An 11,235-nucleotide genomic window follows, 5' to 3' on the forward strand; every position below is an offset into this window, starting at 1 on the left:
AGGGTTGCGATCTGTTGCCGGACACGGAAAAAGACAAAAGACAAAAAAAAAAAAAAAGAACTTCTGGGATCTGGGGGAAGCCTGTTTTACCAATCTTCTCCACAGTCCTCTCTCTCACTTAATTTTTGTATCTGCATCAAGCTCGTTTTTATGTGTTGCCTGTTTTACTTTGCATGACGCCTCTTTGGACAAGTCATTGCCTTTCTTAGGGCTCCTTTCACCTCCTTGTTTCTAATGGTATAAATAAAGGGGTTCAGAAGGGGTGTGAGGATCGTATTTAGCACAGACACCACCTTATTAATCTTGAAGGAGGAGTGTGCTGAGGGTCTCAGGTACATGAACAAAACAGCTCCGTAGAGCAGGGAGACAACCACCAGGTGAGAGGCACAGGTAGAGAATGCCTTTTGGCGGCCAGTAGTGGAAGGAATCCGGATGATGGTGGACAGGATGTAGCTATAAGATATCATAGTAAAGAGGAGTGACCCTGGGATCACAAGAATGGTTGCCAGGACACCCAGGAGTTCCAAAATGCTGGTGTTTGCACAAGCTGCCTTCAAGATGGGACCAACATCACAGTAGAAGTGATTGATGACATTGTCACCACAGAACGGCAACCGTATGAGCAGCAGCATCTGACAAAAGACGATGGTGAAGCCCACTACCCAGGGGCTGAGGGCCAGCTGCAGGCAGAGGTTGCTGGTCATGATGGTGGGGTAGTGAAGGGGCTTGCAGATGGCCAGGTAGCGGTCAAAAGACATGACCGTGAGGATCAAGAACTCGGTGGTGCCCAGGAAGAAGTGGAAGAAGGCCTGGAGCAGGCAGCAGAGAGTGCAGATGACTGTCCTGGTGACCACAAAGGTTTCTAGCAATTTGGGGATGACCGTGGTGGTGTACCAGATCTCTAGGAAGGACAAGTTGCAAAGGAAGAAGTACATTGGAATGTGTAGCCTGGGCTCAGCGCAGACAATAGCAATAATCAGCCCATTGCCTGCAAGGGTTAATATGTAGATAAGAAGGATCACTATGAAGAGAGGGGTTTGTAGTCCTTGGATATCAGGAAAGCCTAGGAGGATGAACTCTGTGATTGCTGTGCCATTTCTCATGTCCCTTGATATCCTGGAAAGACAGGCAAGGAAGTAGCGCCTTCAAATCTTAGAGCACAGTCAAGGGTCGTTGGGACAATAAAAGGCGGGTTCTGTCTATTTACGATCCTTCAGGACCTGGCTCTATCTCAGGTGTCTTCTCCCCCATAGACAAATACACACTGGGCATCCCTTTCTTACCGATGATTTGGCTGGTTCTTTAGCCAGCAAAACCAGCTTTTAATGGACTTTGGAAGTATTAACTACACTGGACAAATGGAAAAGTATTTTTTTGCTCTTATGTAGCTATTAGCATAATCATTTTAAATGTGATGGCTTATCTGTCAATAATCCATAAGCTCACTTTAAATGAATAGTGTGTATAATGACGTGTACATAAACATAGCAGTAAATGCATAAGAAATTAATCCTCATTCCCATATTATATTCTGAAAGAGAATTCTTGACTATATTACAGATATGTTTAAGAAAGCCAATATTGTGTGTGTGTATGTGTGTATAAAAGTAACTAAGTATCATTGCCATTATATTAGTGGTGAGATACAACTTAGACAATAGAACAGAAAAGAAGACACTTCCACATTCTAATTTAGACTCAGTTTTTAAGAAGACTAAAAAAACTATTCAAGGGCTGGCTGGTTAGCTCAGTTGGTAACAACAGCAAAGTGTCATAACAGCAAGGGCAAGGGTTCTAATCCTTGTACTGGCTAGCCGCCAAAAAAACTATAAAACAAAACAAAAAATCCCCCAAACAAAAAACTATTCAAACTAAATGAAAAAAACTGTTTAGAAAGTAGAGAAATGTACTAAACTTAAATTCAAAATTCCAGGACCAGAATGGCATTTAGAAGAATCTAATAAATGTATATCAGATAAAGATCTCTAGACACTAACCTAAAAAAAAGTGAAAAGGCTAGCTAATGGAAAAAAAAAAAAGTAAAAATAAAACCACGTTATTGTACTAAACTTAAATTCAAAATTCCAGGACCAGAATGGCATTTAGAAGAATCTAATAAATGCATATCAAATAAAGATCTCTAGACACTAACCTAAAAAAAAGTGAAAAGGCTAGCTAATGGGAAAAAACAAAAGTAAAAATAAAACCACGTTACATAGTCTCAAAGGAAGGATTTGGAAATCCTGGAAAGTACATTCCTATCAAAACCTTCCTTTGAGACTAAGTATCTTTTTATAGTAAGTAAAGCATTCCTATTTGTACATGCATAGGCTGAGTACTTTTTGTTCTATAAAATTTACTAGGAAATAGTAAAACTACTTCCTTTCTTATTGAAGCTATTCTTCCAAATGATTTTCCTTTGAAATAGGCAAGATAACTTACTGTGAAATAAACTGCACAATTTTCAAAGTCCATCGGAAACAGCATGAAGGAGGCAGATAGATTACAGTGTATTGATAGGTTTTCTAATTCTTCTCCCATGTGTGGAAAATTAATTCTCTGAGAAAAATACTTCCATTTCCTTCCACCTCTTTTCTAGACCAAGAAAGTATTATTCTTTGTCTATAATGTCACAAGCTCCAGTGATTTTCCATTAAATGATAAGAGACAGAGAAATACTTGAATTTGCACTAATGGCTAATATAACTGGCCACAAGCCTGCTCTCTCTATACAGGGTAGGTAAGAAATTATTTTTATCTGCCATGCAGAGGAGAGTGACAGTCTCTCCAGCCCAATATAAAATTTCCAAGGGCTAAACATCCCACAATTTGGAGAATTAGACCTATGAATTCCACAAGCATTTGTTGAGAGCTTACTATATTCACCTCCTACTAGGTGATTATCACTTGGACAGGAAGAGAGACCATATACAATAATCACAACATGACCCAGTGAGTACGAGTATAGGGTGTGCTCAGATTGTTTGGGGAACACTCCGAAGGGACCCATTTCCCAGCCTGGGCAGATGAGGGTGCTTCAAAAATTTCTTAGAAAAATAAAAGATAATACAAATTTTTCCATCAACTGTTTCAAGACCCCTCGTGTTGCCTGTGGCTCTGCTTTGGTGCTGTAATGGTGGAGCTGAGTAGTTGCAGCAGAGACCATGTGGCCCCCAGAGCCTAAGATATTTACTATCTGGCCCTTTATGGAAATAGCTTGCATCAACTGTTTCAAGACCCCTCGTGTTGCCTGTGGCTCTGCTTTGGTGCTGTAATGGTGGAGTTGAGTAGTTGCAGCAGAGACCATGTGGCCCCCAGAGCCTAAGATATTTACTATCTGGCCCTTTATGGAAATAGCTTGCTGACCCCCACTCTGGTTTCCTGAGTGTGCCATTCTCTCTTGCACGTCCTAGGCATTGCACGTACTCTTCCCTTTACATAAAACACTCTTCTCCACTTTCTCCATTTTGGTTGAGTCCTGTCTGACTTCCAGATCTCAGCTTAGGAGCCACCTCCGTGGGAAGCCTTCCGTGACCTCCTGTCTCCAGTCACATTAAGGTGCTGCTCTCACATGCTTCCATAATGCCCCGTGCATATCATTTTCTGAACACTTTCAGAATTGTATTTACTGTTTGCCTGGCTTTCTCCATAGATCTAAACCCCATGCGGGCAGCAAAAGTATGTGCAGGGTCTAAGCATCGGGCTTGACATAAATTAAGCCCTCAAAAAATATTTTCTGAATGATTATACAAATAGATAGCTTGTTGATACTTTGTCCCCAGTAACCTGTATGTTCGTGTAGACTGATACAGGCATATGTTTATATGTACTGCACTCTCATATTTCAAATGTTAGAATCGTGTCATAATAGGGACTGTTTGCTGAAAAATTTGTCTCTTTGTCTGCCGCTGCTTTCAGCTTTTCCTTACCTAAATTCTGCTTTATCTTTCCCTAATCAGGAATATGCTGTTTCTTACTGTGTTCTGGTTTCTCTCCCAGCTTCTCCAGACTGCCTGAGTACAGATTACTTTCTTAACTCATTTAATGCTAAGTAGCTTGAGACTGACTTGAGTCATTTTTTCTGAGCTATGTTGTCACAATAAAGAATCCTGTGTTTTTTAAAAAACTTTCAAAGTCTTAGAAGAGAAAAAAAAAAAAGGGAAGTTTTAGCATATTTATTCTCTTTACTGGATTTGAACTAAAGGCAAATCTACCACACCTTGTTTATTTGTTTGTTTGGTTTTTTTAATTTCAATTTTTAAGATTTTGATCATGGAGTAAATTTGAAGATGCCCTGTAGTGAACAACCTTCAGGCAGAGACATCAAGTACATCTATTATATGTTCCACAAATAGAAATAAACTGAGAATTGTTATTTGGGAGACTGAACTAAGTTAGAACTCAGATAAAGACAACCAGTTGGAAATTCATCCCGAGGACTGAATAAAAAGACCACTTGCTTTGAGGAAGGTCCAATTCTAGGTCACTGTTAGGACTTTTCTGCATGAGACTGAAATCCATTTATTAGAATTTAGTTAAAGGCATCAGGGTACTGTGGCTAACTGTATCTGTTCATTCCAGAGAAAAGCAAAACTTTATCTAAAATAGTACTCTTTTCTTCTTTGGCAAAGCAATACTCACAGCACTAATGATTCCCAGGAAAATACTTCTGGTCCTGAGGTTTGTCCTTGTCCACAAGTGGACTGACAGGAAAGGAAAGTCTGCTTATAAAGGCATTATAATTGAAACAGAAAATTTTTCTTCTTATTGCTGCACTTCGAAAATGAATCTTTCTAGAATTTAAGGCAAGGGCCTTTTATGCATCACTGAATTTTATTCATAAAGCTTTCATAAAATAGCAAGGTTTTTTCAGCATTTAAGAGAATTGCATTGAGAGTGATTAATACATCAGTTCACACTAGGCCAAGATATCTTCTCTGAAAATAATGATTTGTTAGTGGGCCACTTCCATAACTTCCTCTGGGACATCAGTCTCCACAGGTGTGCTCTGGATGTCCCTGTAGACAAGGAAAGTCTCTCTAAAAGCTTATTCATAAGTCAAGCTGAGGAATTTGGAGTTTTCTAAATTTTAATTGGTACCAGTCATCCCTGCACTCCTGAGATAATTAACCGAAGTCTGAGAATCTCATGATTTTAGGGGTTTTAGATCTTAGATTTTTCAGTTTCTCCAAGAAGAAAATTCGGTGGTATCTAATTAGTTAAATGGAGTCCTCTAATAAACTGAATTAAATCAATGGTAGAACATTTGATCAACAATTTGAAAAGTGGCCATGTATGCAGGAAAGCAAGAATTTAATTATATTTGATTTTCTAGTGAATGATCTTATGGTGATAAATGAAAAGACAGAGGCCAAAAGTATTGAGGGTCCTATAGAAAGTTGACGGATATAGCATGTAAAGCTAACTGTGGAGGAGGCTCTGCAAAACAGGAAAATGGAGTTAGTATTGTAACCTTAAAAAAATAAACTTTAATGAGGATAGTTTATATAGAATAAAATGCACTCATCTTAAGTATATAGTTCAATGACTTTGACAGATATAGACACATGTGTAATCCACTTTAATTAAGATACGGAATTTTCTTAGCACTCCAAAAAGTTTCTTTGTGCCCATTTTCAGTTCTGCCTCAACACCCTTAAACCACCATCGATCTGATCTCTATGTCTGTAGATTAGTTTTGCTTGTTGTATGATTTTGTGTAAATGGAGTCATTCGGTATGTATACTCTTTTGCGTCTGGGTGATTTCACTTAGCAAAATGTTTTTGAGATTCATCCATGATGTTTAGTATAACAAGTTCTTTCCTTTTAACTGCTGAGTTTGTTTAAATAGAGCACATCTTGCTTATTCACTTAGTAGTCAATGAGCATTTGGATTGTTTCACTTTTTACTATTACAAATAAAGTTGTGGTGAACACCAGGTAGGAATATTTTTGTGGGCATATTTTTTCATTTATTTTATGTAAATGACTAAGAGCAAAATTCCTGAGTCATCAGGTCAACATATACGTCACTTTTTTCTGATGTTTTCTGATGAGGTTGCACCATTTTACAGTCCTATCAACAACTGTATGGGAGTTCTAGTTAGTGTGCATTCTGACCAACATTTGTTATTGTCAGTTTAAAAATAAATTAGGCATTATAGTAGGGATAGAGTTTTCTCATTATTAATTTACAATTATTTTCTTGATGACATGATATTAAACCCATTTTCATATGCTTATTGACCCTTCATCTTTTGTAAAGAGTTGGTTTAAATCTTTTGCCCATTTTTAAAAATTTGTATTATTTTTCATTTTATTATTGAGTTATAAATGTTCTTTATTATTGACATGAGTCCTTTGTCAGATAAAAAGAATTGAGAATATTTTCTTGTATTCTAGCTTACTATTGATTTTCTTTATATTTTGATATACGGAAATTTTAAATTTTCTAATCTAATTTATCAGTTTTTTTTTATGGTTTATGTTTTTTGTATCTTGTGTAAGAAATCTTTGCCTACCCTAAGATTGCAAAAGCTTCCAAGTTTTTTTTCAGATATTTAGGTTTACGATTCATTTTGAGTTAATTTTTGTGTATGGTGTGAGCTAGTGGCTGAGGTTTATTTTTTTCCTCACTGAATGTCTAGTTCTTCTAGTAATTTATTAAAAAGACCATCCCCTTTCTGCTTGAATTGATTTCATGCCTCTGTAAAAACATCAGTTGATTATATATATGTGTACCAGGATACTTCAAAAAATTCATGGATTCAAATTCTCTTTTAATTCTATTTCTTAAATGGACTTTTTAAGTACCCTCATATGTGTGTATCAATAAATGTATATGTACATGTGTATTTATGAGTCTATTTCTAGATCCTTCTTCCATTGATCATCTATCCTTGTACCAATGCCAAGAGGTTACTATATTTTTACAATAAGTCTTGAAATCAGAGAGTGTAAATTCTCTAACTTGTTATTTTTCAAGATCATACTGGGTTTTTTTTCCTCCTATGCATTCTCACATAAATTTTAGAAATAGCTTGCCTTTTTGGCAAAGAAACCTGATAGAATTTTGATCGGGGTTTTCTTGAGTTAATTATGGGAGCGTTGCTATATTAATTTTTAAAACTTCTTTCAACAATGATTTATAGTTTTGTAGTTCCAGTGTAGCATTTTGTTAAATTTTGTCCCCCAGTATTTTATGTTTTTGATACTGTTGTAAATGGCATTTAAAACTTTTTAATTTTGCAATTTTTGTAGCTAGTGCATGTTGCCAGTATATATTACTAGTATAGAAACACAGTATTTTTGTGTGTCTTTTATCCTGCTTCCTCGCTAAATTCAATTGCAGGATTTTTTATGTGTTCAATTATGTCTGAAAATAAGGATCTTATTTCTCTCCTTCCTCTGAAGGGTAGGACGTGTAGTACAATGCTGGATAGAAGTAGTGCAGACATTCTCCTGCCTTGTTCCTGATGTTGAAGGAAAAGGCTTAGTTTTGGCCCATTAAACATGTTAGCTGTTAGGTTTTTGTAGATGCTCTTCATCAGGCTGAGGAACCTTCTTTCTGTTTCTATTTTGCTGAGATCTTTTTTATTATGAATAATTACTGAATTTTGGCAAATGATTTCTCCATGCCTATTGAGATAAACATTTGGTTTTTCTCCTTTATTTTGTTAATGTAGTGTATTATAATTTTTTTTTTTTCTTTTCTTTTTTTGTGGCCGGCAGATTTGGGAATCTGAACCCTTGACCTTGGTGTTATCAGCACCACACCCTGTGAAATGAGCTAACCAGCCAGCCATAATTGACTTTCAAATGTTTAACCAACATTAAAATTCTGGTATAACCCAACTGGTCATAAAATATTACTTCTTTTCCGTGTTGCTAGATTCAATGTACTAATATCCTGTTTAGGAAATTAGTGTCTGTGTTCATGAGGGATACTAATCAGTAGGTTTTCTTTACTTGTATGTCTTTGGCTTTGGTACCAACACAATACTGGCTTCATAAAAGGAGTTGGGAAGTACTACTTCCTAGATCCTTCTTTATTTTCCAAAGGATTTCATGTAAGATTTGTATTATTCTTTCCTTAAATATTTGGAATGAATTTATCTGTGAAATTACCTGGGCCTGATGTGGTCTTGCAGAAGAGATTTAAACTGAGAATTCAATTTCTTTAGTAGACACAGTGCTATTAAGACTTCACATTACTTCCTGTATCTGTTTTCACTATTTATGCCTTTTAAAGAATTTGTTCATTTCATCTACGTTGTCAAATTCATTGGCACAAGATTGTTAATAACATTTTTATTATCCATTAATATCTGTAGTGATGTCCCATTTCATTATTCTTATTGTTAATTTGTACTTTCTCTTTCTATTTTGATCAGACTAGCTAGTGTTTTATCACTTTTATTGATCTTTTTAAAGAACCATCCTTTGGTGTCCTTAATTTTTCTCTGTTTGTTAATTTAGTATTTCACTTATTTCTGCTGTTATTTAACTATTTTTCTCCTTTCTACTTACTTTTGGTATAAGTTAATTGTCCTTTTATCATAATGAAATATTCCTCTTTGCCTCTGCAATATTACTACTTCAGGATTCTACCCAGTCAGATATTAATATAGCTAATCCATTATAATGGTTAGTATTTGCAGAGTATATTTTTTTATAATATTAATTTTAACCTGTCTTCTATGTCTTTATATTTCAAGTGTGCTTCTAGTAGACAACATATAGTCGAGTCTTGCTTTTTTAGCCAATCTGACAATATCTGCCTTTAAATTGGTGTGTTTATTTGACATTTACATTTAATGTAATTATTGAAATGGTTGGTTTAAAATCTGCCATCTTGTTGTTTTTTATTTTTGCCATCTGTTTCTTGTTTCTCTGTTTGTCTTTCTCTTATGCATTAACAATTATTGACAATATGTGTTATGTATTAATACTGATTAATAATAATAGCTATCTTATGTATTCATAATAAAATATCTTTAATATTCCATTTTATCTTCTTTATATTTCTTTTTTTTATTGGTTGCCCTAATGTTTAACCTATTGCAGTTTACCTACATATAATATTATATCACTTTATGTATAATGTTAGAATCTCACAACGAAATGCTTTCATTTCCCCCTTATCATTTGCATTATAATTGTTTTACATTTTAGTCCTATATTTTTTATGAACTCTGCATTACAGTGTGATTAATTTTTGTTTAAACAGATAGTCATATAGCCATGTTTTCAGAAAATTTTTAAAACAAGACAAAGTTTTTAAATGTAAGACCTGATACCATAAAACTTGTATGAGAAAACATAGGAGAAAAATTTCTTGGCATTGGCCTTGGCAATGATTTCTTGGATATGACACCAAAAGCACAGGCAACACAAACTAAAATAGACAAGTGGGATTACATCAAACTAAAAACATTCTGTACAACAAAGGAAACAACAAGTAAAAAGGCAACCTATGGAATGGGAGAAAATATTTGCAAACCATATATCTGATAAAGGGTTGGTATACAAAATATAAAAAGAAGTCCTACAATTCAATGGCAAAATAACAATAACAATACTACTACTACTAATAATAATAATCATGATAACCTGACTGAAAAATGGGCAAAGGACTTGAATAGACATTTCTCAAAAGAAGACATAAAATAGACAACAGGTATATGATGTCAAACATCACTAATCATCAGGGAAATGTAAATCAAAACCATAGTGAGTGGCTGGGCCTCAGCCCCCTTAAGGGCCAGGTGGGGCTTGGAGTGCGTGGTTGGAGGCCAGGCTAAGGCCAGAGCAGATTCCTTCGGGACCTGGGAGCTGTCGTGGGAATCACGGTGTCGTCCTGGCCAGGGTGCTGCTACTGCTCATTCTGCTGGTGGTCCTGGCACTGGCTGGCTTCTACTTCCTCCCTGGCCAGTTGCTACCAGCCCCTGTGGGGGGACCAGCTGTTGCTGTCTGGGAACAGGACATACCCCCAGCATCATGAGTTCCTGGCTCCATCAGATCTACCCAAGAGCTGAGATGGGCACAACGTGGGTGGTGTCAGCTATGCCAGCATCACCAGGGACCAGAAAATCCCCCAGTACTGTGGCTCCTGCTGGGCCCACTGCAGCACTAGTGCCATGGCAGATCAGATCAACATCAAGAGGAAGGCAAGTGGCCCTCCACCCTGTGTTAGTCCAGCACGTCAGGTGCTGTTGCAATGCCTGTGAGGGGGTGATGACCTCTCGGTGAGGAAGTATGCCCACCTGCATGGATTCCCTGATGAGACCTGCAACAACTACCCAGCCAAGGACCAGTAGTATGACAAGTTTAACCAATATGGGACATGCACCAAATTCAAGGAGTGCCATTCCAGGCAGAACTACACCCTTTGGAAAGTGGAAGAGTATGGCTCTGTCTCTGGGAGGGAGAAGATGATGGCAGAGATCTACTCAGATGGTCCCATCAGCTGTGGTATAATGGCGACAGAAAGAATGGTGAACTGTTACACTTCTCATTGTGTAATGGAGACAAAAAAAATATATATTACTCGAAGCAGAATGAATGCAATATGAAGCCCAAAGGGACTTCACCTCAGCAACTCCTCTGTTAGAAGGAGAAAACTGGGTACAGCCTCAATTCAAAGTTAGCTTCTGCTTTTTATTGTAAAGACAAGGAAGTTTCATAAGATAAATCAGTTGATTTAATCATTTCAAAAGGACACAAAGACATGGGCAGTGTGACAAAAGTTATCTATGGCTAAGTATAGCTTAAACAATGGAAACCAGTAACATCAGTAAAATTAACAATGTGACATTCCAAAGTACAATTTGTGAAAAGCTAAGTTGGTCAAACTGCAATCATTATCTANAAATACAACCTCTCCTTAAATGATTTAAGCAAAAGTTACATTCTTATGATTAAATCTCAGTCTAATTGTCTCTAAAGTTTCCACCAACAGACCTCTTGCCCTCAGCAAACATTTTTTTGCATATTTCCCTACAGCAGTTTTTTTTTAAATAAGTCTCTTAACAGGAGTGGTATGTCAACCACCTGTTAGCTCTAAAATCATTAAAGTATACAATCCCATACCTAAACAGTGATTAGAGTTGATTAGACGGGCTGTTTCCCGGCTAGCTGTGGGCTTTTGCCCCCTGGCCAGGGGCTTTTGCCATATACATGCATTACCTAAAAATCCTATTCTAAAAATCAACTGAGAATCAAGATTTCTAACC

The 11,235-nt window shown here is 36.6% G+C and overlaps 1 protein-coding gene and 1 pseudogene across 1 annotated transcript; one reads left to right on the forward strand and one right to left on the reverse strand.

Moving 5' to 3' along the window:
* Positions 1–164: 164 nt before the first annotated feature.
* Positions 165–1,103, reverse strand: LOC103603286 (olfactory receptor 6X1). Its single transcript, XM_008587778.1, has one exon. The coding sequence runs from the start codon at positions 1,101–1,103 to the stop codon at positions 165–167; it is 939 nt and encodes a 312-aa protein (XP_008586000.1).
* Positions 1,104–2,944: 1,841 nt separating this feature from the next.
* Positions 2,945–11,235, forward strand: part of LOC103603288 — a 9,525-nt pseudogene continuing 1,234 nt past the window's right edge.

Source organism: Galeopterus variegatus, unplaced genomic scaffold, assembly GCF_000696425.1.
Source record: "Galeopterus variegatus unplaced genomic scaffold, G_variegatus-3.0.2 Scaffold4538, whole genome shotgun sequence".
Lineage (NCBI taxonomy): Eukaryota > Metazoa > Chordata > Mammalia > Dermoptera > Cynocephalidae > Galeopterus > Galeopterus variegatus.

Bases quoted from the DNA above. Each gene is read 5' to 3' on its own strand.
- LOC103603286 (XM_008587778.1), bottom strand. From the start codon at position 1,103: ATGAGAAATGGCACAGCAATCACAGAGTTCATCCTCCTAGGCTTTCCT.